Raw genomic sequence first — 26,785 nt, 5'->3', positions numbered from 1 at the left:
CAGCAAGTGAGGACCTTGACCCTTGGGCTGAGGGCGTCAGGGTGCCTGGAGGTGCCTTCTGGGTCCCCGCTGGAAGCTAGCAGAGTGTCTGGGAAGAGGCTGCCTCTGCAGGGAACAACGGGCATCAAGGCTGGACTGGGTCAAGGCCTTCCTTTGGTCTCCTTCCCCAGAGCCCCTTATTGGGTCTAACTCTGCCGGCTCACTCACATGCAGAAACGAAGTGCCCTGTTGGGTGGGCTCCCCACTTCCTCCACCCACCCTTCTTTTCCCACAGGCTCTCCTGACCCCAGAACTGAAGTCTTACTGTTTCTTTCCTTCACATCTGGTCACCCTGGCTGCTGGGGCTGAGGTCGAGGCTGGCCCAAGTGACCTTGGCCTTCCCGCAGGCTCCTCCCTAGAACCCCAGCTGGGGCATCAGCTGAGGAGCGGAGCCTACCACTGGGCTTCTCCCTACTCCTGAGCACCTGGGTCCTATGGGAGCAGAGTATTCGGGAGAAGTCCCCGTTGTGCCCAGGTACTCCTCAAGGGGAGAAAGCACAGGGGTGTTGGGGGAGGTGCCTCTTCTGGGGCAAGTGTGGACAGGCCCAGCAGCAGGGCAAGGAGGGCACAGCCCCGGGCACTGGGGAGAAGCCGAGGGAAGTGGTCACAAGCATATTCCCACGCTCTGGTTTCCCAAACCCTGGGCCTCAGGCACCCTCTGCGCATGACGGCCGGCTACAATCCAGGATGCCCGGCTTAGCTTGAATTTGAGATAAAACAACAAATAATTTGTAAGTCTGTCGCCCGTATTGCATGAAACATACTTAAAAATTTCTCCCTTGTTTATCTGAAATTCAGATTTAACGGGGCATCCTGTATTATTTTTTCTTTTTGGCTACGTCTACCAACATCCCCCCCAGGGAGGGGGGAAGGTGGTGCTCAGGGCCTCTGTCTGCACCCGTGAGCCTTTTCAACAAAGAAGACAGCAGGTCCCTTGAAGGGCTGTTACTCCACTTATCATCCTTCCCCCTCCCAGGAGCTGTTAGCTCTTCAAAGATGTTTTCAAGGAAAACAAAAATGTTTTAATCCAAAGGAACAAGACAATAATAATGCTAATGCAGGTAATAATAATAGTAATAACACATCTATATAGTGCTTCCTATGTGCCAGCAACTCCATGCATATTCATACACTTAATCCTCACCAGGGCCGACTATTTTTATCCCCAGTGCACAGATGGGAGGATGGGGCACAAGACGGGTTCCGGTGAGGAAAGGGCCCCTTCAGGTTCCCGCAGGTCCGGTCTGGTCGCTGGCTGCACGCTCTAATTAGGGAGAGAGGCACTGGGCCCTGGGAGGGCCTCTCCTGGGGGGAGAATGCTGCTGGGGGACAGGTGGGTGGCTGCATGCGGTGGGGTCTTCCCCTGGGAAGCACTGGCCTGTTGTGGTCTTCATGCCCAGAAAGCCTGGCCGGCTGGTGAAGAGCTGTGGTATGATCCTGGGAAAGTGTGTTCATGTGTGTATGCTTCTACATGTGTGCGGGTACAAGCCAGGGAAAGGGCTCATGGGTGAACCGGTGTGTGACAGGCATGGGGACGAGGGGGCCTTCCCCACCGAGTAGGGCAGGAAGAAACCTTGGTGGCCAGGAGGGAATTGAAACTCTCATCACGAGATCAGGGCAAGTTGGTGGAAAGAAATCCCCTGTACCCTGAGGGAGAGCTTGCCTCCCTCCTGCAGACTTTGCCCTCCCCTAGCTCAGAGGGCTTCTCCCAGTGGGACTTGGAGTGCCCTTGGAGCCTCCAGCTCCCCCGGTCACATTTCCGACAACAACACTGTGGTTCTCGGGCAGCCCTTTGTCCCTCAGGAGAGTGGGTACCGGGCCGCTGGCTGCTAGCCTCCCGCTGCCTCCTCCCCTGGCTTGGCCGTGACTCTTCACACCCCCTGTTTCCTGCCACAAAGGGCAAGAGGAACTGACCCTGTGCAAGTTCTAGAAGGAAGAGGGGTGAGTCAGACCCTCAGGGGTGCGTGTGTGGGGAGAGATGGGGAGCTGGGAGGCTGTGGCTTCGTGGTCACCCTGGGGAGGAAAGTCCCATCCTGCATGGCACTGCTCTGTCCTGGCCTGGAGCTGCAGAGAGACAGCCGCCACGTGGGAAGAGGCTGCTGTCTGTGCTCCAGCCACTCCCACTGTCCCCGTGGGCCCAACCAGGACAGGCTCTTCCTTGGCCCAGGCCAAGGGTAGTGAGAACTGGAGGGAGAAAGGAGGAGGGCGTCTGCGGCCTGTTTCCTGAGCCACCCAGTGGCTGGAACAGGGAGGCTGGCTCTCCTCTGGGTGGGGCCACCGGATAGGATGGGCTGCTTGTTCCCTGCACAACCCTAGGGGGCACCGTTCCCATCCCCCAAACCCTTACGCTGTGGCCGCGCCAAGAGGCCAGTCTCTCACCTACTGGCTGGTGCCGATGGGGAAGATGTTGGCGACAAAGGATTTAGATGGGAGAGATGTTCCAGAAACGGGCCAAGGGGAGAGCTGGGTAAGCTAACCTGAAGTCATCAAGGGGTTCTGAGCTCCTACTGTGGATGCCTGATTTCTCCTAGACAGTGACTTCAACAACTGGAAGAGGGTCTCCAAGATTTCAGCTACTCATCCTCCCAGCTTGAGTCCTAGGGGCTGCCATGGCTAGGATGTTCAGGACACCCTGGGGCAGGTCTTGCCAGTCACTCTCTGCCCTCCAGCTCCTCCAGTCTGTGGGGCTGGCTTAGCATCATTTGGAAGTGGTTCATAGCATGGGACTGGACAGCCCTGTTGGGTCTATCAGGGTTCAACAGGCACCCCAGGACTGAGAAATAATCCCCCTCAGAGGACTCGTGAGGATGGGGTGGACAGCTCCTGGGCTAGAATGGGCAAGCTCTGGGCTGAGGGCAATGTGACAGCCCCGCTGACAGCCGCTTCCTCGAGTCTATGGGGCTGGGGTGGGGGTGGGGTTTGCATGCCCTGCGGCCTTACTCCTGCCCTCAGTGGGTTTATAATATAAGATAATGAACATTGGGCTAGTAAGAGTTCCCACCTGACTTGCCATTTAGTCCTCAGTGGGCGGTCAAGTGTTTCCCTCTTGGAAGTGGGGGCCGAGAGGGAGGCCTCCATTCAGGTGAGCTGGAGGACAAGGGGGGTGAGGTCCTCATTCCTGTCTCCCTGTCCCCCCCCACCCCCAGGGGCACTGTGGCTTCTTGTCAGGGGACCGTGGCCCTGAAGAAAAAAACAAAAATTGAACGCCAGCCTCATAACCGCCCCATCGAGCGCCCGGCTCAGGTCTGTAATTTGTCTGACTCTTTGCAGGGCCGTCTGCAGTGATAGAAGCACTCGTGCCTTTCCACTGAGATTAATGATGTCCTGGCGGTGGTAGGCGGGAGGCCTGGGCCTCTTATTTTTTGTGCCATTAAATGACATCCAGAGACTTCCACTCAAGAGCTGAAAAGCCCTCGTTCCATCACATCCAATTACTCCTGGAGAATATTTGCTGAGTGGCTGATTCTGCTGGCTTGAGAGGCTTGGGGCAGAGGGGACCACTCTGACTTTGGGAGCGGGAGGGTGGGGATGCTGGGAGTGAGGGTGGTGGTTTCGAGGTGTGCAGGGGTTACCCGGCTCCTCTGGAGCCCTCCCCAGGACTGGAGAGTGGAAGAACAATTCCTAATTACCCAGTGAACAGATGGCCCAGGATGCCTCCATTCTCTCCTGGGGGCCGGGATGCAGGTGGGGGCGGGGGAGGGCACAAGAGAGGAGGATCGGTGCTGTGGACGTGAGCTTCCTGGCATCAGTTCCAGTATCTCCTGGTGGTGGCAGGCTGGCATTCTGGGTGAAATCTGGGGGATGATCTGGTCACTACAGCTTTGGACAGTTGATGCTTGGCTTGACAGGGAGCTTCCAGGTGGTTCTTAGTCAGGGTGCCTGTCTACGAGTTGCCCAGGATGGCCCCATCTGGTCTGCTGCCAGGCCCCCAGTCCTTCCCGCTCTGCCAGGTGGGTGGGGCCCTTCGGAGGCAGAAGAGGGCTGCCTCACACAAGCCCACACAGTGACTCAGGGGCTGGGCCCAGGGGCCGTTCTGGGGCTTGGCCAGGTGAACCGCCTTGGGAGGTCATGGCAGGGGGTAGGGGCTGTTTTGTAGTGGGCTGTGTTTGTGTGTGTCTGTGTGTGTGTTTGGGGCTGGTCTACAGGCGGGGGCCCCCTTCCTTCCATCTTTGCCTCCACTGTGTATTTTTCCCTCACTGCCACCAGGCCCAGCAGGATTTTCTCCCAGCCTCTGTCCCTCCACATCAGTGTCCCTTCCTTTTGATACTGCCGGGAGTTCTGCTGCCTGTCTGACCTTGGCCTGTGCTTTCAAACCTATTCCCTCGACCCCCATTGTCTCAATCACCCATGATGCCCCCCAGGCCTCTAGAGGCCACAAGCAAGCCTTTAAATGCCTTGTGTGCAGAGTCTTAGCTTGTCTTTTCTCTCTGACCCTGTGGCAGGAGGGCAAGGGGGATGGCTTACCCAGGAGCTGCTCAATTCAGGTGTCTGTGGTGCTGGGGGGAGTGGGTTATGGCCGCCTGGTACAGAACCCAAGTACCCTTCTCAGCCCCTCCCATCCCATTTTGCAAGGATCGGTCTCTCTGCACACCTCAGGCTGCCCCAGCAAGGCCGGGGTGGAGGCTGGTGTGGCCTGTTAGCTCCCCTGGCGCTGTGGCACCATCCTGGGCTCACCACCTCTGAGAGGCTTCTGGAACCAGCTGCAGCACGTCCTCTTGTGGGGCAAAGAGGGGATTTCCCCAGATCACTCTCGAGAGGAGTTTGGGGCCGTGAGGCCGGCTCGTGACACCCTTGGGCCAGGGGGCTGAGGTGTGGTGTGATGCAGACCACAGCTCCCCGGAGTTCTAGGCTCTACATAGGGCTGGGCTATAGCCTTCTCTAGGGAGGCCTGGGGGGGTCTGTCCCGGGTGGCTGCTGCTGTGAGCCAAGGACACCCAGGGCTTCAGGATGGACTTGCTCCTTCTCTGTCCCCACACCAGGGCCCAGAAGTCAGATGGTCTGGGTGAGGGGAGAGGGAATGTAGGTAAGTGGGCACCAGGAGCACAGAGCCTTGTTCCAGAAGTCAGAAGAAAGGTAATTTGCTGTTAACTGCGGAACCTGGGTCGGCCAGGACATCATTGCTCCAGGCTTCAGTCTCCTTACTCCCCCAGTGGGAGCAATGGCCATGGTCCTGCCCACTCCACAGCGTCCAGCAGCTGGGTGAGGCCAGGGAGGGGCAGGGCAGGCTGGCAGAGAGGCTGGGCACAAGTGGTCCTGCCCACCCGCTCGACATTGGGACAGGGAGGATGTGGGTGCCAAAATTGTCATTTGTGGGCACGGCGCTCACAGAGGTGGCTGTCTTTTCAGGTGTTAAAGGAAGTTGATGATGAGCTGAATATGGGGGCGTGAGAATGTGCAGCTGTGTGTGTGTGTGTGTGTGTGTGGCTTGTGAATGTGCGTATGTGGGTGTGTCCCATACACAAACATCCTCACTGACTGAAAGCTCACAGTGGGCTGAGCACTGGGATGGGGGTAAAGAGGAAATCCACAGCAGAGGTGAGCTTCTCCTTCAAGGAATGGAGTCTCACGGTGGAAGTGGGACCCGTGCAAGTGAAAAATGACTGAGTAATACAAAAAGATGAAAGTGGGTGACTAAGGAGGCACAGCAAAGTGTCACTGAGCCCGTCAAGAGGGACAGGGGCGGCGTCAAGTGTGGGAAAGCTCCCCCCTCCCCCCTGGGGCTGTCAGCAGGACTGATGCTCTGCAGGTGGCCAGAGCCCTCGGTTTGGGGAAGGGGAGAAAGGGTCTGCCTAGGTCAGCAGGCAGAGGCACACCAGTTGCGTGAGGAGTGTGGGGGGTGGTGCCATGAACAAGGTCGGTGGGAGTTTGTAGGTGTCCAGAAGGGCCCACAGGATGAGGTGGGAGCCAGCCCTGTGTGTGTGTGTGGGCCCTCTTCAGACATGTCCCTTTGGCTCATCTGTTTGGTTCCTCTACAGTGTAGAAGTCTAGATGCCGAATCCAAGAAGACGCAGGGACAAGCCATCACCAATTACAGATAAGCCCAGAGGCCAGATTCTGGGCCTTGGGCATAGAAGGTGGGGGGTGCTGGGAGGGTATTAAAGCTGGGGGCCTGGAGGGGCATGTCCAATGTGTGGCAGGCCCACATTTGGGAAGGTGAGGTGTAGCCTTGGGGACAAATGTCAGTGAAACCGGGCCAGCTCTGATCAGAGGACACCCATTCCGGCTCTTTCAGCCTCAGTATAAAGGCAGGAGGAGTGGGGAAGGGAGGATTTCATAAACGAGAAGCAAGGGGGCTCCAAAGCCCCTTCTAGGGCCCTCCCTGTGGTCCCGGCAGCCTGGTGTCTGACGGAAGGCCTCCACCCAGATGTGTGTGGAGCTGGCTGGGCTGGTCAAGTCTGATCACTTGCTCCCTGCACTCGTCTCACAGGACTCGAAGTTGGGGGCCGCTCGGTAAGCTGGGAGCAAACCGGTTAAGGGTCATTCCGTGGTAGACCAACTAGTCCATCCCCTTATCTTGATGATGTAGAAATCAAGGCCCAGAGATATGAGGTGGTTGGTCCAAGTTCACACAATGGATAGGTCAAAATCTCCCATCTGCCGACCCTGCCTGTGTTGTCTTGAGGTCAGAGAATAAAGGGAGGCCCTGGAGAGGCTTTCAGTCCCTGGTACGGAGCAATGTTCCCCAGCCCCCAAGGTCATAAAAGTTCTACTAGAGTAATGTCACCCTTGCTTCTCATCTTAAATTGTCATTCAGATCTAAGTCCTAGGGAGGCAAGGACCCAACAGGAAGGGCTCCCATCAACTGTCCTTCATGGATGCCTCTCTACCTGGCTCTCGCATGGTGACTTCCCCTCCAGTTTCTGGAGTCCGTTCCTGCCTGCGCATTCAGGAAACACAGGGGGCTGGTTAGACCACGCTTACCTAGGACACCCCTGCTTCTCCAAGGGTACCTTCCCATGGAACGAAAACTAGACAGCCGTAAGGCCCCGGGCCCGTATTCCTTGGCTCCAGGTCCTGGCCTCCCAAGGGCTTGGCCAGTTTAGGGCTCCATGGGTCCCCAAGCACAGTGTGGGCGCTTCAGAGAGCACCAGGGGTTCTAATGATGGGCGAGGGCAGCTCCTGCTTTTGCCATGGCCCTCCGGCTTCATTCGGGCACACATCTCCAGGCCCCCGGTGGCCTGCTGTGCTCTGGCTCCTCTCGGTCCTGCCCACCGCTCCAGCTTAGCCATCACTCAAGAGTGGCTTTTGTGTTGCCTCTCCCACGGGCAGCGTCTAACGGTACTTCATGGTACCCGCCAAGGTTGTGCCTCTGCTGGGCTTTCATGAACCTTCCATGACCTTTCCTCCTCTCTCCTTTCTTGGCCTCACTGCTCCTCACAAGAGGTGCTCCTTCTCACTTTTTTTTTTTTTTTTTTAAGATTTATTTATTTATTTATTTGACAGACAGAGATCACAAGTAGGCAGAGAGGCAGACAGAGAGAGAGGAGGAAGCAGGCTCCCTGCTGAGCAGAGAGCCCGATGTAGGGCTCGATCCCAGGACCGTGGGATCATGACCTGAGCCGAAAGCAGAGGCTTTAACCCACTGAGCCACCCAGGCGCCCCTCCTTCTCACTTTTTAAACAAAATAATCTTTGCATCTGTGGTTTCTCCAGCCCAGAGGTTCCTCTCTCTTTCACTCAAGAATTCAAATGTCCTCCTCCCCCCAGGCCCAGCCCAGGCCATGCCTCTTCCACATAGCCTCAGGCCATACAGACCTGTAGATCATCTAGATCCAACCCCTCATTTTCTAGATGGGGAAACCAAGGCTCAGAGAGGGTAGCTGATTTGCTCAAACATCAAATCACTAGCTGGAGACTGGAACAGATTTCCTTACCCTGCAGTAAAATAACTTTGCAATCTTCCCTGCTAAAGAGGGCGTGTCTTCTTGGAGGGAAGGGAATCCTAGAACCTTACAGACAATCCCTAAATCCTACTGGTCGTCAATTGTCCTTACAGTCCTAAACACACAATTAAGTGCTTAATTATAAGCTGCTTTGCATTGTTATTTAAGTGTTTTCAAAGTAGACTGTAAGCCCCCTGAGGGCAGGTAACATTCCCTGTGCTGTAGGATTGTGCCCTCTTCTAAGCCCTAGCTAAGAGTGCCAGGCACCAGAAGAGGTCATTGAGTGGGACCGGTCCCCTGGCCTGGCTGGAGACCTCATCTGGGAGGCTAATTCTCCCACCTGTTTCTGGTAGCGAGCAAAATGGCATGAAAATCAAGGGTCCCTGCCCAGATGCAAGTTTGGTTCATAAGTTTTCACATAGATGAGGGGTGTGTGTGTGTGTGTGTGTATGTGTTGGGGGAGTGCATTACAAACTGTGTGTTGGGGGAGTGCATTACAAACTGTGGCTTGGGCATATTCAAAGGGACAAATAATGGGTGTCAGGTTGAATAGGTTTCGAGCTTCCTCACCGGCTGCCAGCATCACCGGTGGGCGCACAAGCCACGGTGTTTTCTGGAGGACAGGTGAGGATCGAATGCAAGGACTGCAACCTAGGCAGGGGCAAGCATCTTTGCCTCAGGCACCTCCCTTCTTCCTACGCCCCCTTTATGCTCCTCCTGGCTTCATCCACTGCTCTCTCCTTTCCCGGCCACCCCACCCCTCACAAGGTACTCGATCCCACGAGAGGCTCTTTTAGGGGACAGTCTGAGCATGATTCCTGCCCCCCTCCCCACCCCGGGTGTGGGCTCTGTGACTATGATGTCTAACGTGGGACTCAGAGGCACTGCCTGACTTTGTGAGGGAATGCGGTGGGCTGAGGTGCTAGTTTCCCAGCCCGCAGAAAGCGCGGTGCCTGGACTGGTGGAAGAGGGTTCATGAAGTCTGAGGTGAGAGGGATCCAGGGAACTGGAGAAAGTCGTCTTGGCCTGGGCAAGATACATTTTTCTCTTCCTTCTTTCCTTGCATCCAGATTTGAAACTGTGTCTTGGGAAAGTGGTTTAAACAGATTTACAGATTGGCAAAGTGCTGAGGGCACCTGGGGAGGGTTCACCAGTGGAAAGGTTGCACCAGCTCGACTTTCAGGGCAACCCAGAGCCTTCTGTGATTGGTGGCTCCCACTCGGCACACCTGAAGGCCTCCTTCGCTCAGCCAGTGCCTTTGCCGGCTTGGGCTCCGTGTTCCTCCTCGCTTCTGGGGCCTCGGGCAATGGGCTTGTAACAATACCTTCCCTGGCTTCCCAGTGGGTGGAAGTTGGTCAGGGTCACTGGGTGAGAGCAAATGGCTGATGACACCCACCCACCCACTCATCCTCCGGCTGGCCTGGGGGATGTGCTCTCTGCACCCTCCAGATGGCATGTGTATGTTCCACGTTCTCTTCCCTTCCCCCAAATGGGGGAGATGCTAGAGTACACAGGGATTACTTAATTTCCCATTTTTCTGGAGAGAAAGCCAAGGTTCAGAGAGGGGGCATGGCTCACACAGGAGCATGTGAGTCGCCTGAGGCACTGCGGTGGCCTCATGTCCCCGGGTCTCTTCCCACTCCCCAGCTCTGGTGGGAGTGGGAGCAAGGCCACTGTCAGTTAGCCGTTAGGAAGCTCCAGGGAGTGGATCCTCTCCAGGATGCCAAAAGGACTGCTCAGAGAAGCTAGTGGAAGGGGCATGGCTGGGGAAGTTTTGGCCCCACCACTCAGTTGGTGCGGGGCAGACAGAGCAATTAACGACCAATGAAGGCAGACTGGCAGGGTGGCATTCCAGGGCCCTCTTGCCCAGATTGGACTCAATTATAGGGTACAATTACCTGCAGGGGTGCTGTGGGGTAGCTGCCTGCACATGCCATTCGAGGCTGAGTTGGGGAAATGCTTCTCTCCCTGCTCTGGTTACTCCCTTTGGGACCCGGCCTCCCAGACCCATCTACACAGCGGAAGCCGCCATCTTGGTCTGTGGGACTCACTTCTCGGGGAAGACTATATCTGATGCCAACATCTCCCTTAGGACACTCATTGCAGTCCACTGCCAAGGAAGGCCACCCCCCTGACTCCGGCCCCCAAGGCTCACGGGTGAGGGGGTGGGTCAAGGTCCCCGCTTTGCCATGAACGCACAAGCATCCACTTCCGCCCCAGAAGTCGCACTGGCTTTGGCAGATGGGAAGGCCTTACCTCGAGTTTTGTTTTCTTTGGAATGGAGAGAGATGTTCTGTCTCTCCTGAAGATAGACGAAGAACTGGTAGCGGTGAAAGCCACTTTGTGCTGGTGGGGACGGAGGCTGGTAGGCTGGGGGTGGGGGCAGAGAAGGACAGCGCATGGGCCCCCACCCCACAGTACCCACAACCTCCTGGCTGCCCTGGGCCAGAGGAAAAGAGAATTCCTTGTGCCTTTCATGGTCCCTCCCCCTCCCCCCCCCCCACCTGGGGGGGGGGATCCCAGCTGGGGGCTTACCCATGGCAAACCATTAGGGTTTTTCTTTGGCAGGGTCTCAGCTTCAAAGCTGCCTTTAGAGAGCGCCTTAGTTTGTGCAGAGTGGGAAGAGGAGGTGTGGGCTGCTTGGGGGTCTTGGGGGCCGGTGGGACTCCCCGGGCCTCTCTCGGGCAGCGGGCATTGGTGCTATCCCTTTGCTGCTTTGGTCTATCCTGATGGATTTCCTGCCTCAAGAGAAACTCATCTTCCTCTGTGAGAGTGTTTGGCAGTGGATTTTTATTTATTTTTTCAGCATTTCCTTATGATCTCAATTCCCAAAGAAGCCAATTTCTTGGCTGGATCCGGAGGATCTGGAAGTGGTTACGGGGGTGGGTGGGACTCGGTTCAAAGGTTTGATCATGGAAGTGTAGGATCTGGGTGCTCGGGGCACTGGGAGCCCACTCAGGCTCTTCCGGAGGAGAAGGCCTGTCTCCCTCCCTCTTGCCCTCGATGCAGGAGCCAGAACTTTTCCTGGGGAAGTGGGGAGCCGGGGTGGAGACATCTCTCCCTCTTTCACCAAGTCTATGCAGGGGTTTTGTGGCCAGACTTTTGCGGGTGGTTCCAGCTGGGCCTGCTTCCAAACCCTGGGCCTCTGCCTCCTTTGCTCTCCTCCTCTCCCCTTCTGAAGAGCCTGGAATCTTCCTGGGGGTGGGTGGGGCTGGAGGGTGCTGGTGGGAGGGAATGCGGGTACTCTACGGCCCCTTCCCTCTCCTGGTCATCAGACAAGAGCCACTTGCTCTTCACTCTTTGCTTCGGAGCTGCTGGAAGTGTTCCTCAGGGTGCACTTCCGGCCACCCCCCCCCCCCCATGCTCACAGCCAGGGGAATTCCTGACCGTTCATCTCTCCCGCCTTTGTGATTGCAGACCTGATATCCATGTGTGCGTGTGAGTGTGTGTGTGTGTGCTCAGAGTGAGCACTGCACAGCGTGTGCTGGGAGTCGTGTGAGTTTGTATGACGTGGCGTCTACACTGCCAAAGAGCATGGTGTCCGTGATCGTGTGCGCAGAAGGCTGCGGTTGGAACCCTCCGGCTCTGTGCAGCTTGGGAATTTATCCCCAGGGGTGATGAAGACCCAGCCCCCTTCACTAGGGCTTTCTTAAAGAATCTCCCCCTCCGAAAGTAGAGATGAGGGGTGCTGAGGAGGAGGGGAAGGGATACACACACTTCTTGTGGCTGGGCCCTGGTTCTGAGCTTGCCCTGGTGACATCGCCTTAATCCTCACCACAACCTGGTCGGATGCAGTGTTATCCCCATTTTCTGGATGAGGAAATGAGGTTCGGAGAGGTGAAGTCAGGCCGACAGGATGGGTGAAGCTGGGATCTGAGTCCAGGCCTATCTGATGTCTGACCCCACCTTGCATCATGGAACTATGGGTCTCATTTGTCTTTCTGCTCAGCCCTCCTCGGAGGCCCGGTCTGCACCTCAGCTTTCCCCTCAAGTTGAGTGGCAGGCCTGCTCTTGCAGGGGGGGCCCGAGGGGGAGGGGAGGAATGGAAGGGGGGGTGGAAAAGGGGTGGGAAGGGGAGGTCATCAGAGAAAAGGGAGGTCTATTGGGTCCCATGCAAGCACATCATGGTACTGGGTACAAGGGAACACAGGGAGGCAGGCCCAGGGAAGGGAAGGACTCCAGTCCCTCCAGGAGAGCAGATCTCTGCATTTAATGCTGGCCTCACCCCTTAATCCTTGTGAGCTGAGGGACAATGGGGTCGTGCCTGCCTTTCATTCTCTTTCAAATGAAGACAGCAGCCTTTAGAGGCCATTAAATAAACTCAAGGCGAGAGGAAGAGTCAACTCCTGGGTCGGTGGGCACTTTCACACCACCAAGTCTCAACATTAAGTTGCATTGTTATGGTTCTTGCGGTCATGTTGCCCCAGCTGGGGCAAGGGGTGGGGGAGGGTCGTACTCACGTGACAACTCCTGGCCCTGGACCTTCCCTTTCTTTATATCAACGCCCTGCAATCAGAGACAGGCACAGGTGTGGGTTACTCCTGGGGCAGCAGAAGGCCACACGGCCACACCTCAGTCCAAGAGGTTTTGCGGACTTCTTTCTCTCCCTGAGGGAGTAAGATAGGAGAATAGGCACGGGTATGACTGCTCCTGGGACGCATTCCAGAACGGGCTCTGGGGCTCAGAATGGTGCCTTAGGGGGTCCAGGGAGAGAGGACAGACCCAGGCAGTGCTGAGGGCAGCCTGGGGGTGAAAGATGGGACCACCCCGTCCCCTGGAGAGGGCGAGCTCCACTCCTCCTCTGCTCACTGGAAGGGCGGTTCCACTCCCATCATCTGTGTCCCCAGACTGGGCATGGGACACAGTCTCTGCCTATGGGGTCTGATGAACTCTAACGCAGGGGCAGACAATGCTCACAGCCTTGCTAGGCTCTCTTTGGGGCCTTCAGCACATTAGACCAGTGGCTGCCTGAGGAACCAGAAGGGCAGGGATGGCAGAAGGAGGCTGGACTGCTGATTCCGAGGCAGCTTCTTTCCCAGCCTTGACTGGACTCAGCCCACAACCCCTGGGCAGATTGTTTGGCCTCAGTTTCCCTCTTCTTCTTTCCCCTCCCTTCTCCCCTCTGCTCTGCGTCTGTGGGATAATGAGGCGATCCCGGGGGCGGGTGCTAATTATTGTTTGTGCAGGACCGGGAGATGCTCAGATGAAAGGGACTGGAGCCGGGCCCCTGGGTCTGTGCCACAGCTCGGGGGCCCCTAGGTGTGGGGTTTTATGGCCTTAATGATGGTGATTAGCATGGCTCTTCATTGCTTCTGCCAACACCTAACTGTGCCCTGGCCACCTTTCCACCGAGCCCTCCTGGTCCAGCCTTGGCTCCTTCCCCTGGCAGAGGTCCTCGGGATAAGGCTTTGGAAGGAGGAGCTCTGAGATTCCCTCTCATTTCTCTGCAGAGGCTCTCAGGGTCAGCTGGGTGACCCAACTCCTAGTGCGGTTTACCTTTTACAGAATTAAAGCCCCACCCACCCCTCTTCTTGAAGTACCCTCCCCCCATCTCTTCCACTTTGGGCTGTAGCCTGCCAACTGTTCTTATTTTGGGCCTCCTTGGCCAGAACATCCCTTCCCCGAGGCTCATCCCTGTCTCTATTACCTCTGGTTGGGAGAGAGCTTGGGGTGGGGGGTGGGGGAGACTGAGACTGCAAAATGGGCCCCTCCACCTTGGGCTCCCTTCCCACTTGGTTGTCCTCAGCCTGAGCATCCGAGATCTCTGTCCCCTGGCACGCCACCAGCCCCCCGCATGCCGTCTTCTCTGCTCAGGAACATCCAGGCATGCCAGCTGTGCCTTGGCCTGCTTTCAGCAGGGTCCCCCCACCCCCGCCCCCAGTATCAGGCCCCCACTGTGACCTGCGGGTTGAGAAGCCAGGGGTCACCAGGGTAGGGGAAAGGGGGCGGGGAACAGAGGCCCCTTTCCTTGATACCCGTCTCTCTCAGGAGACAATGTGAGGGCCCAAGCCCTAGCAGCCCCTCTCCCGAAATAGCTGTCTGGCTCTCTGGTGGCTCTAGCACGTCTGAGAGAGATGGGGGCTAAGCCCCAGGGCGGCCCAGCCCAGCCTGCTGCGAGCTCCCAGCCTCCCCCTCACTTGTCTCCAAGTCAGCCCAGCCAGCGGTTTGTTTAAACAAAAACAATAGCAACCTAAGCTGGCTCTTTCTTTTCAGTTCCCCACAGGCTTGGGTCCCACCCAGAGTGATAAACGGCCTCTCTCCTCTGACTGAGTGCTGGGAAGGCTGGGGGGGCGGGCTGGGGGTGGTTGCTGGGCCCATAAGGTCAGTGAGTTTGTGCAGAACGGGGTGGAAAGTCTGATTGCAGCCTTGATCAGGGTGGAAAGGCTCTCTTTCCCCTCCCTTTCACTCCAGGGAGTCTTTTCTCATCTACTGGGGCCAGCTTGGCAAAGACAAACGTGGATTCAGTGAGTAAAGCCAGCGGCCCTTCCTGCCCGCCTTCCCTGGGGGAGCTGCCCTTGAGCTCCGCTGAGGCAGCTGCTGGGGGAGCAGCTGAGTTCTTAGGGTCATCGACAGTTTGAGTTCTTAGGGTCTCTCTGGAGCTTGTCCTGCGGACAGGTGCTGATCCTTGGAAGGATGAGCAGGGAAGGAAGTCTCCAAGGAAGGACCAGGCAGCGTAGGGACCTTCCCCGAAGAGCCTGTGGTCAGTGTGGCTGGTATTTATTCAAGCTGAGTTGAAGATTGGCTAAACTCCCTTTGGCCATAAACCTTCCCTCATTGGTCTGTTCTGGGGAGGGGGGGGGGTGCTAAAATTTCTACCACATGATCAATATGTGATAGGGTCTTAGGAAATCAAACTCAAAGGGTACGAAAATTGACTCTCCAACGGGCTCAAACTGCTTGTCCAGAGCCACAGAGTAGTGAGTGGGAGAATCCCAGAATATTCCGGGAGGAGGAAGCCTAGACCCTTTGACCCTTGAGACCTAGCTCAGGATCTCATGTCTTTTGACCCATAGTGCCATCTTATGCTTTTTTTCTACGACAATCCCATCACTTCTCCAGGCAGCATGGCTTTAGGAAGACTGTTATTAAAATACATAGATATTACCTAGAGGCCTGGGGCCACAGTGGAAATGGCTACATGGTTCCCTGTCCCCAGCTCCCCACCCCCATATGAAATCCTGAGCTCTCCCGAAGAGTCTTCACGGATCGGAGTACCTCATTTAGCCTGAGATGACCTTAGGAACCCGGAAATTTCTGGGGATGGATGAGATTCTGGAACATTCTAGTGGAGTGGGGTGGGGTGGGGGGAATCTCTGATTCTGAGCACTTCCTAGGAAGACAGGACTGAGGAAAGGGTCTTGAGGGTGGGCAATGAACCCAGCATTTGAGGGACAGAGCAGTCTGAGCAGACAAGAGTTTTGGAAAGAGGGCATGCAGCAGAGGAGGGGCTGCTGAGAGCTCTCCCAACCTTGGCTACCTCCCTGGCCTTCCCCCCTCCTCCAGGTATACTTCTTCTCTTTAAGACGGGCCCAGCCCAGACAAAACCTCCTTTCCCTTACTATACGCTAAGACAGATTGACATTTTCAAAAGGAGCTTGTCTAAATGCTAAGGTTAAAAAAAGGAAATAATTATAGAAATTATAAACAGTGTAGAAATTGTCAGGTTTCTGATCCTCAGGAACACGGAAAAGACCAGGGTGGCTTTTTGAGGATAGTGGGACAGGAACCCCTGAGGTGTGAGGGCAGTGTGCTTGGGAGGATGTCCAGGGCCCTTCTAAGTGTCCAAGACTAGATGACCTTGGGGAGGCAACTCTTTTCCTAATCAGCATCCTCTGTCAAGGGGAAGAAAGGAAGGGATGAAAGGTGGTTCAGTAGGACCCTTAAACACTCAGGATATTAAAAAAAAGTCTCTTTTTTTTCTTAGAAGTTGGTCCCCGGTGTGTGTGTGCACACGTGTGTGTGTGTGTGTGTGCGCGTGTGTGTGTGCGTGGCAGAAATGCACACGACTGGCATAGAAAGAGTCACACGTTATTCTAATTGCAGAGAAGAAGCTTGGCTCTATGGACAGTTCAGAAGAATTTCTGGGTTTACAGACTTGAGATTTCCTTTCCACCCCTCCGACCTCAGAGCTCACGGCTTCTCTGTCAACTTAGTTTGGACCTGGCACGTCAGATGCTTAGGTGGAGTTGAAACTCAACTGAGAGTCATGGCCACTCCAGTCTTGGCCCAGGGTAGACACAGACTGCCCCACCAGACTTGCTCTGATCAAGTAGAGGGCACAGTGCTGGAAGCTGGGGTCTGCCCCCCACTACTGCTATCTGACATTGGCAATGAGCTTTCAGTTCTTCTTCTCCAGGGCTCTAACCAAAGCATCCATCTCACGGCAGCCCTTGCCGGGGAAGGGCAGAGCTCAGTCTCCCAATTCAGTGGAAGGAAACCCAGAGGGGCTTAGTCTCTCAAGGGCAGGGATAGCATCCTGCCCATCTCTGTAGCCCCCAAGATGCTTGGCACAGAGCCATGGACGTTGTCAATGCCCAGGCTCACTCCCCTGCCCTTGCCACCTTGGTGCTCTCCAGGTCTCCTTCCAATCTGCTTCACCTGGTCCCAGGGCCTCCTCTGGCCTCTAGGGCCTGCCTCACCACCTGCACAATAGGGCAGACATGCTAGGGTGTTAACATCCCCTGGCAACAGCTCCTAACCAAGGGCTGATGGAAATGGTGCATAAATACTCCTGCTCCTCCCCTCTTGGGGAAGTGACGGGCTGTGATTTCATACTGGCTCTGGGCACCCAGAGTAGAACTTGTTTGCCCATGAACCTCGACTGAGTGCCCTCCTTTTCCCCTTCTTACCCGGTCCCTTACTGGGGCTTCCTCGCGTCCCTTTGAAAATTCATTACTTGCACGAGACTCCTTGTCTCGAGCTCTGCTTTGGGGCAACCCAAGCTAAAACACTACAGGTCTAACACACATCTGTGGAAGGAGTGGAGAGAGTAATGAAGGCTTTGTTCGAATGTGTCACGGGTAGCTGGCCTTGAGGCCACGACTAGAAGAAGCCCCTCCTCCTGGCTCTCTGTCCCATTCTTTTCTGAAGGGACACACTGCCACTGTCCGGACCCTGATCCTTCCACCCTCCCAGGCCGGGTCCCAGAGGTCCCTGATACATTAAGCTTTTGGAGTAGCACAAACAGATGAGCCAGTTAGATGGCTCCTTTGTTTCTTGTGCATGGCATCAGCTTCTCGAGAATCACGGGTCCCGGGGCTCCCCTGCCCCAGCCTGGAGAAGCCTTAGGTCAAGCCTACCTGCAACACGGAGGCCAGATTTAGGTTGTGAGATCTAGTGGATGGGAAAGGGCCTGGCTCAGCGCTGGGCCCAGCAGAGACGGCCAGCCTGGTGTCCTCATTCCCCTTCAATTACCTACAGGCAACCGTCCGCCCACCTGGGCGTTTGCGAAGGCCCCAGGTGCTCGGGCTTGCTGACCCCTGGAGTAGAGGGTCAGCAGCACATTTCTTAGAGTCTGCGGGAGATGATTTAATCTCTTCACCCACTTCTTCCCATCTTAGACAGGAGGATTCAATCACTTCCCCTGCCTGACTGCCAACCTCTGCCCGAGTGGGGAAGTTTCACTTCTTGATCTCCGGGGTAGGGGGGCCAGGGGGAGTGGAGGAGCTGTCAGAAGAGTCCTGGACTTGAAAGATGTTGTGGGGATAAGGGACAGTGAAGGGAGACATGAATGAAACAGCACTGGGTGGGGGGAGGCGGGAGGGAAAAACAGGGAACACAGAAGCAGAATTCCAGGCTCTCTGATACTGGCACCAAATAAGAAGGCTCCTTGCTGTTTTGCACAGGGGCCTGCTAGCTGCCAAGTGGCAAGGGATCCAGGAAAAGGCACAGGATTGCAGAAGTGCTCCCGAGCAATCTGTGTATTCTGCAATTAAGAAGGGGTAAGTAAGTGGAACGCACTGACAGCTCCCAGGCTCTGAGGTCTCCAGGGGCCACAGCTGCCAGGCCGCCAAACACCGGCTTGGAGAGGGCCCAGCCCTGGAGACCGGTGCCTGCTTCAAGGGAGAGGCTGTGATCAATTAATCCTGTGGCCTGCTTTTTTTGCCCTGAGGGGAAAGAAAGGAGGGCCGGCCACCGAGGTCAGTGAGTCCGCGGTGAGAAGGAGTCACGCACCTGAGCTCTCCTGGGAGCTGAGGGCTCTGGACTCCAGGGTGTAGGACAGCCAATTATTCTGTGCACTGGCTTCCCTCAAGAAGGGTTAACATCAAAGACCCAAGAGGCTTCTTCCTGGCTCCTTCATGGGCAGTGCGGCTGCGGGTGAATAGTCTTTAGAAAGTGCCAGTGGGCAGCCTGAAGATTTGGTGTCTTGGCAGGGACTGGTAACAGACCCCTGGGGTTTGGCTTCATATCTGGGGTCAGTTACCTTCTGGGTCTCCAGACACCAAAAATGGGGAGAGGTGGGAGATAGCCAAGGGGGAATTATCTGCTTCTTGTAACTAAGCCGATACTGACTAACCCGGAGAAGAAAGAAGAGCTTCACCCAGGGCTTCCCCATTCTTCCTCACACTGGGTGAAGAGGCAAGATTTCCCAACGCCAAGGTCAAGGCTGTCTGCAGCTTAAAAAGTACAGGCTGTCCAGGCCCTTTGTTCCAGGCGGCGCGAAAGGGCGTGTGGTTTCCAGATAAGTAACGCTGTCTCTCACCTGTGTGTGTGTGTGTGTGTGTGTGTGTGTGTGTGTATGTGTGTGTGTGATAATATCTAGCATGGAGCTGGCCCTGAGGAATGAGAGCTGCGGAGATGGGGAGATAATGAGTCAATGAACGAGGAGCCCTGGGCTGGACACAGACATATGAACGAGGCACATTTCATGGTACCGGTCCAGTGCGGTAGATCGGTCAACAAAGAAATAACTCTATTACAGGCCTAAATAACTGGAAATCTACAGGAAGTGTTGGGGGAGCTCCGAGAACAGAAGTTGTACCTGTTTGGGGGTAGTGATCGGGAAAGGCTGTCGAAAGGAGGCTGTATTTTATCTGGGCCACGAAGGATGTGCAGGAGTTTTTTAGTTTTCCAGCGGACCAGAGATGGGAGGGGCAGTGTAACTTGAGGGAGCAGCACGAACAATGTATAAATATGCAAACAAGATGTGAAAACAGCGGTGGGTCTGGAAGAAAGCTCAAGGTAAGGCTGGAAATGTAAGCCAGGGTTAGGTTTGAATGGCAGGCCATGCTTCTGAGAGTCAAAGCCATCAGCAGCCTGAACTGTGGGCCCACAGACAGTAGGCAAGACTTCTTCCCCAAGCTCATCAGCGCGTACCCCGGAGAGTCATCAGAGGGGGTCAGGGGAGCTGCCTCTGGTCAAGAAAGTATCTGGACAGAGCCAGGCCTTGGAGCATGGCCCAAGGGGCAGGTCAGAGCTGCGTGGAGCTAAACTCCATCATCATGACCTCATTCCGAACGGGTGAGTCTGGGGCCCTCAAACACCTCCTCATACAAATGATAACTTCGTTTCAGATCATTAAAGTACTGTATACTCATTGTAGAAAAGGTTGAAAACACAAGCCCCCCCCCCCCCTCCACACACACCAACCAGAAAGAAAAAGAAACCTCTAGATCATTCTGTGTAGAGATAAGTGCTCTGAGAACACCACGGCTCCATTCTTTGCATCTGGGTCCCAAAGTAGCTTGTCCACAGGTGCCAGCTCTGAGCCCCAGTCCCCTCTGGGGCCTGCATTAGGTGAACCCTGCTCGGGGAAACTCGCCCTGAGTTGCTTTCCATCTCTGAAGCTCACAGACTTGTCTGGACCTCAGGAGAAGGCAGAGCCATTGCTCTTTGACACTTGCCTGTCACAGGTGACAAAGTGACACCCGTGACAGGCAAGGTGCAGGGTGACAGAGTGTGAGTGGGAAAGAAAACAGAATAAAGGACACAACGTGTGGTCTTATTGAACCCAGTCCACTTAGAAATAGACAAATACATTAAGATAGTTGAAGAGCAAGTATCATGAGTTAACAGCTAAATATAATTATCATGCCGTAATGTGACTGGGGACTAAGACTGCCATTTCGAGATAATGGACCAAAAGCCGAGGCGTTCAGCATCGACCTCAGGTCTGCCGAGTGCCTCAGTTATCTGGAATTGCGGGCGAGTTGGCTGCTCTTCGTAAGCGCGCTTCCCTGATCTCCTCACTCTTATCCTTGTAGTTCTCCTCAGCTCCTTTCATCTTAACTGTTTTGGCTACTGATCTTATTTTTTAACAATGGTTCTTATCTTCTTAAACACACACACGGAGACTACCTTATGTAATTTTAAACACCACTGCGGTTGACTCGGTGAATAACCTATTTCGCGCCCTGCTACAGCGCCAGACTGTAAATGCTGAAAAACAAATAAAACGCACGGGCCCTTTGGCCTTCTGCCTGCTCAAACTTCCTTAGGAGCCAATAATTTAATATTTATGTGGTCATGGTCACCACATAAAGAAAGGGAAACACCTCTTGCCCGGTGCCGACAAGGCCCAGGCATTTTGCCAGCATCTTTATACAAGTTGGCTCCCTCTGGTCCCCGCCTTCCCGGACATTTCCTGCTAAGGAGCAGGACCGTCAGGAGACCGCTCCTCCCCCCTGCTCCCCACTTGGTGGACAGAAGCCGCCTGCCCTACTGAAGGAGTTGTGCCTTCATGGTCTGATTTTTGGCGGCCGCGGAACCGGGGAAGCAGTGCCGTCCAGTGAAAAGCAGCCCCGCTGTATTAGTGACTGAGCTGTTCACACAGCCGTCCAAAAGGGCAAACTGGGCTTCAGTCCAATGTCATTACCAATCAGCTGCATGACTGTGAGCGAGACACTTAACTTTCTCTGAGTCTCTGCTTCCGTACCCGTGAAGTGGAAATGGTACTGATGTCTGCCTGGTTTCCCCATGGGGCTGTTGTAAAGACGAAATTAGGAATATTCTCAAGTCCCACAATGCTGTCCCGGTGCAAGGGTCATTGTGGTTTCCCTTCCCTGGGGCTGCGCAGTGGGGGGAAGGGTGTGGTGGCAGTGGGGTGGGGAGGAGACAGGGAACCCGTCCGCCTGCCCCCTCTTGCCGTGGCAGTCCCCACCAGTCTCCTGGCAGGTCAAGCACATGAGGCTAATGGTGGTGCCGTGGGCTTGGAGGTTACTCAGCTGTGAACGTGGGCCCCTCCTGCTGGGTCTGCACTCACCCGGGGTGTGCCGAGCGCATGGTACATAATGTTTATTAATATGCCTTGATGAGGGGCATTAATATCTCTTAATGACACCATCTGAGCCCAGCCTCCTTACTTTTCTCTCTCCCTGCTCCTGTCTCTTCCCCCACCCACAGCGACATACACACTCACAGACAGAGAAAGCCACGGACAGGAGAGAGAGCTGTCGGGGAGGAGCAGCTCCGATGGGGGTCCCCAGCCCCCTATGGGGGCTCTGACAAGGCTCCCGGCTCCGATGGACAGACCGAGGATCCTGTGTGGGGGAGGCAGGAGGATGCCAGGGCTCTGCTGTCGGGTAGAAACCGGGCCAGAAACCAGCAAGGGAAACAAAACAGTGGGCAAGACTTTTCCGAAACTGGTGGGGGGGAAGAGGAGTGGCAGAGGGGTGAGACACAGGCCCAGAAACCTGGGAGCAGGAGGGGAAGAAGAAAAGTGAAGAAGAGAATGCCTGTAAGTTACTCGCAGGCAGGGTCTGGGGGAGTCCAGGGGTGGCATGGCGAAAGTTGGAGGAGGGGAGGACAGCAAGTCACACTCATTCACACACCCTCACTCACGTTCGCACACTCATGGCTCCCCATTTGTGCACACACATCACTCACATGCATACTCAATGTGTTCACACACAGCCCCCACACTCACACACTTAAGTGCACGTGCCCCCCCACACCCTCACACACATACGTGTTCACAGCCACACACGTGCTCGCATATAAACACAACATGCTTACGCACACACATGCAGCTGTCACGCTTACTTACGCATATGCACCTCTCCACATGCACATGCATGTACACGTGTCCACATCCACACACACACACATGCACACACAGGCTCACACGCTCAGCATGCATGCTGACACACAGCTCTCTGCACTTGTGCACTTAAGCTCAGTCTCACACACTCACATATGTGTATGTTCACACTTATATACAACGTGCTTGTACGCATACACGCATCTCACACATGCACACTCACATACCAACATGATACACTCATACAACACATCCTCACATATACATATACATGCATACACACCAATATACTTGCATATTCACGCACAATACTCACAATTACACAGATGCACACTCATGCACAAGTTGTATGCAGTTGTACATGGTCACACAGACATACTCAACAAAGCACACACACACACACTCACACACACTCCCTCCCCCAGGCCACCCTGTGCTGGTGGGTGTGTCGGGTGCTGAGCACACTAGGAAGACCAGGGTGATGGGTCGTTGAAAAGGGGCAGCGGCGGGGGCGCGGCGGGGTGGGGGGTGCTGGTTAGGAGGAAGCTAAGTTGGACTGCGAAATTAGGACCAGGGGGTGTGGGAATCTCCAGGCCCCTGGCAGGAGTCCAGGACAAAGAGATGACTGATTAGGACTGTTGTTTGTGAGTAAGAACTGAGCTGTTCTGCTCCCCTGTGAGAGCCCCTGGGTTGGGGATGGGGGAGGGAAGGGGAGCCCTGGCTGGAGAGGTGATCAACCAGGTGGGGGCACCAGCCCTGCCCTTCCCCCTGCCCCAGGAGTGTGAGCTGGGGTTGGCCTGCTCCCCTCTCCTTGCAGCACAGAGGCAGAATTAGGAAATGACTGCAGTTAATCCCCCAAACAAACAGGGCTTGGGAAACTGCAGCCTCCAGAGGGAGGGAGCTGCAAGGCTACCTCCTTAGGACTAGTGTTTATCTATGGCTCCCATCTCTCATCTCCAGCAGCCAGTCTTTCTGGCTGGGTGGCTGCAACCCCAGGAGGGGCAGTGGAGGCACTGGGGAGGTCCAAAAAGCTTGCGGGTGGGTGGTGGGCCAGACCTCAGCTTCCCAGCTCCAGCAGGACCAAGGGGACCCAGCAACCCCCTAGCGCCCGCCTGGCCTAGGGAGGGTACCCCCGGGCTTGTGGACCATTGGTGGCACTGGCGTCTGGACCTCTCCAGGGTGGCTGTGAGAGCTTCATGACACCCCCCTCCCCCAGGTTCTGTGGAGTGGAGACCACCTTCACCAACGGCTGGGACGCTGTTTACAGCACCTGGCTCAGCCTCTTCACCTGCTTCTGGTTCTACTAGTCCCTCCATCTCCTCTCTTTCAGCTTAAGAGGTTTCTCACCACCCCGGTCCTGTCCTGTCCTGTCCTGTTCTCAACTGTCAACCAGGCACCAGCCAGCAGCCTCTGGGCCTTGCTGTGCTCCCCACGTGCCACCCAGGACATGCTGGTAGTTCTCGAGAAGCAGGCCACAAGGCCGGGGGCTTGGGAGCATGGGGTCGCGTGTGGGGGTGGGGGTGGGGGCCTGCCCAGCCCTCTGAGCCCTCCGGCCTCCTGGGGAAACGGGGAAACGAGGGTAACAGTGGTGGGAGTCAGGCTCCCGGGCTCTGTTCTCCGCGCTCTCTTCCTCCTCTGCCCTACTTCAGGCTTCCATGCTCAGCTCTAGTGGGAAGATGAAACACAGCCTGTGCTTTTGGGCCTCTCTGTTCCTTACTGGAGAGCTCAGGCCTGGGGCTACCTTGTGAGAAAGAAGAAAGGAGGGAAGGAAGGAAGGAAGGAAGGGAGTGGGGGATAGACAGATGGACTTCCTGGAAGAAAGCTTGGGGATCAAGATTTTGAGATGAAAGAAGAAAAGATGCTGGTGAGATCTGGGCGGTTCTGGGAAATCATGTCCTCATGAGGAAATGTGGCAATAGGTAGAAACGGTTAAATCTCATTCAAATCTCATCTTGTTCTTTTCACAGGGGCCGGTGGTGAACTTGGCCCGGGTCCCCTAGCCCCTGGCTACTGAAACAGCAGCAGCCGTCACCCGTCACCCAGGAGCTTGTCAGAAATGCAGAATCTCCGGCTCCACCACAGAGCTGGGAATCAGAATCTTCCTTTTAACAAGAACCTGCGGTGATTCTGATTCGTTTGAGAAGTCCTACCCCAGAGTCCTGCTCTCAGACCTGCCAGGCCACTTTCCCTGGGCTCTCTGAACTGGGCGGGGGACATCGCTTCAGACCTGTGGGCGCAGCAGTGGTCCAAGGTCCCGTCTCTCACAGGTCTCTCTTGGGTTCTGGAACCCTTGCAATCCCCCTTCCCGGGCACGACTGATTGGCCCTGAAGTGGCCCTAGCTCTCAAGTCAGATTCTTTGGACCCGTCAGGCTCCTGGGCGGTCAGAGGAGAATGGGTGCACTGGAGGGGCAGGGGCTCAGCTGGGACTGGGAGGCACCAGGCACATCTCCTCCCCTGTAAACCGGCCTGGCGCTGCAGAAGCAGCCCCAGATCAGTGACCCTCAGTGTCACTTGCTGTTTGGAGTTTTTGGGTTTCTGGTGTTGGGCAGGGGAGGCCCTTTCACTGGTGGGGGACCTGTGTGGCCAGATAGTCTGATGGGTACTCTCAGGGGGGCGTTGTTGACAAGCCCATGGGGGGGCCCCCTTCCCCTGATCATGCTCCTCACTCCTGACCCTGTTCAGGGAACCTTTGTTCCCCAGGTTTTCAGGGACCTCCGTTGGGGGAGAGGGAGAAACAAAAGAGACAAGAGCGTTGCTCTTCCTTGTGGCCTGTAGACCAGAGGAGGGCGCTGTGTGAGGCTGCACAGGTCTGGGGGTCAGGGTCTGCTCTAGGGTCCTGGTCCTAGCAGGAGGCCTGGTACTAAGGGTCTCTGTCAGCTCCTTCCCTGCAGAGATGGCCAGGTAAAGCTGTCATCACTGGTGAGCTGACAGTGTGCCCCCTCGCTCCTCAGCCATGCCCGGGCCCCGTGGTGGGCTTTTGTGCCCCTGCCTGCCCGGCTCAAGGCCAGGCTTGTTCATCTGGGCCAAGGGAACAGCACATGGGGCCCACCGGGGGCCTGCCAGGCCCAGGGCTTGCTCTCATTCTCTTGTGTCACCTTTTACAGAGCCCGGCAGGCAAATGCCATCTGGGGAGCTTGGCAATTACAATGAAAAAACAACCGATACTGAGCTCAGTAAACACTGTGACCTCACAGTTGGTCTGTCTCTGGAATGTGTGGGGATGGACATAACCTCAGGGAGTGGAAGGGAGTCTGCGGGCCCCTTTCCGCAGGTCCGCTGGCTCCCCTTGGTGCCCCTCTAGTGGAGCTCATGTACAGAGGGCCTCTGGGCTGAGCCACACAGGCGGGGGGGAAGATGGGCTGCAAGCCGGGCTTGGGGCAGGTCCCGTGCTTGGCCTCCCGCCCCATGGCATCATCATCAGTCTCCAAGTATGTTGAAATGAGCCTTTGCACAACTCCAAGGAGGACCCAGCAGTTCCAGGTGACAGTGCCCAGGGCCATGAGGAGATGGGAGGAAAGGGGACAGGGTGACAGAAGGGAAGAATCCCAAAGAGGGTCAAGGGGCCTCCCTAGCTGCTGACTCTCCATGCTTCCCGAGCAGGGGCTGAGCGTCTCCTTCCAATCCCCCACCCGTGTAGCTGGACCTCAGTGGCCTTCTACCCAAGGAATCCGGGCTTCTAGGCTGCCGGAACTGTCCCCAGGCCATGCCACAGGGAGCCGAGACAAACTTGTCCCCAGAACTTTTTGTTGTGAGCAGTCAATCGCCTCGGCATCTGCGGCTGCAGCGCAGAGCAAGGGGTCTTTAATGAACGCAAATGACAGCTGATTAATCTGCCTCCTCTCTGTGGGGTCTGGCCACGCTCCATTCCGCCTCCACGGCCCGCGCCAGCAGGGTGGGCTCCAACCTATTACTGCTGCGCTTTTAGCCCTAATGGGGAAGAGGGCAAGCCCCCAGCCCTCGCCAGCGCCAGCCCCCAGCCTGCGGGGCTGTCATGCACGAAGGGTCGGCCCCACAGGAGAGGGCTTGGGCCCTCTGGACTCTCTCCCTGGGTGCTCCCCTGGACGAAGGGGGCAGATGGCAAGGAAAGATGTGAGCAGGTGCTCAGTGGGATTTGGGGAAAAGGGTTACATTTAGGAGGTCAGTGGGGGCACTGTCTAGACAATGGTTTTTTAGTTACTCGCTGACTGCGGCCTTAAGAAAGCAGCGGGTTCCCAGATCATTCTCACTGTGGGAAAAGGCAGAGAGAGAGAAGGATGCGCCTATGGAGAATGCTTCCTTCTCTGCTAGGTCACCTGCTCTGGCTCCTGGCTGATGTCCATGCAGCCCACATTTATTGAGGTCCTACTACGTGCCAAGTGCAGTGCGGGTGTGCAGGTGATTTACAGTTTGGCAGGAAGACGGAATGAAGCGAGTAATTACAGATGGGATGCCTGCTAAGAAAAGGACTTAGAGCAGGGAGGGCTTCCTGGAAGAAGCAGATAGATTGTCCCCCTGATAGTGGTGCTTGATGGGTAGAGGGGAGAGGGAACTGTGCACTGGGTTGGAAAAGCCCCGATTTCCAGCCCTCCTCATCCCCAGGCCCCTGTCACCTCCTTGAGTTGCCGGACCCTTCCCTGAAGGGATGGAGGAGCAGGACAGGGACGGAGTCAGGCCTGGCATCATGGAGGCTCCTGACCTTCTCCTGGGCGGGAGCCCTTGCTGGGAAGCAGAAGCAGAGCTCCCTTTGGGGGAGAAACCCCTCAGTTTTTACTGCAGTAAAGAAGGGGCCCCGAGCTCTCTCCTGCCACGGCCTCTAATGACGGGGTTGGGATGTAATGAATACTATGTACTCATCAAGCAGGCTTATGACCGCCCTCATTTCACGGACCCCTTTCATCCTCACCCA

General features: G+C 55.9%; 1 protein-coding gene and 1 long non-coding RNA gene across 10 annotated transcripts in view; one reads left to right on the top strand and one right to left on the bottom strand.

Annotated features, from left to right (window-relative positions):
* Nucleotides 1-26,785, bottom strand: part of PEBP4 (phosphatidylethanolamine binding protein 4) — a 235,385-nt gene that overhangs the window by 404 nt on the left and 208,196 nt on the right. For 6 of the 7 annotated variants that reach the window (XM_082729269.1, XM_082729267.1, XM_082729273.1 and 3 more), the window contains exons 5-6: nt 12,382-12,427; nt 10,178-10,291 (exon numbers count right to left, since the gene is read on the bottom strand). In XM_082729269.1, coding sequence (XP_082585395.1) covers nt 10,178-10,291; nt 12,382-12,427 — 160 coding nt within the window. The remainder of the gene's footprint in view (nt 1-10,177; nt 10,292-12,381; nt 12,428-26,785) is intronic. The other variant, XM_082729268.1, reaches the window with a different exon arrangement.
* On the top strand, nt 1,654-25,093 carry LOC309863990. Of its 3 annotated transcripts, none has more exons than XR_014311332.1 (3): nt 1,654-1,980; nt 17,767-17,862; nt 23,867-25,093. It is a non-coding gene; the product is annotated as an uncharacterized lncRNA (long non-coding RNA). The 3 variants fall into 3 exon arrangements; XR_014311333.1 differs by lacking the exon at nt 1,654-1,980 and adding an exon at nt 2,028-2,506; XR_014311334.1 differs by lacking the exon at nt 1,654-1,980 and adding an exon at nt 14,123-14,191.

Source organism: Mustela nivalis, assembly GCF_964662115.1.
Source record: "Mustela nivalis genome assembly, chromosome: 4".
Lineage (NCBI taxonomy): Eukaryota > Metazoa > Chordata > Mammalia > Carnivora > Mustelidae > Mustela > Mustela nivalis.
Note: the sequence above shows the minus strand (reverse complement) of the source record. Positions and strands in the feature narration are given on the sequence as shown.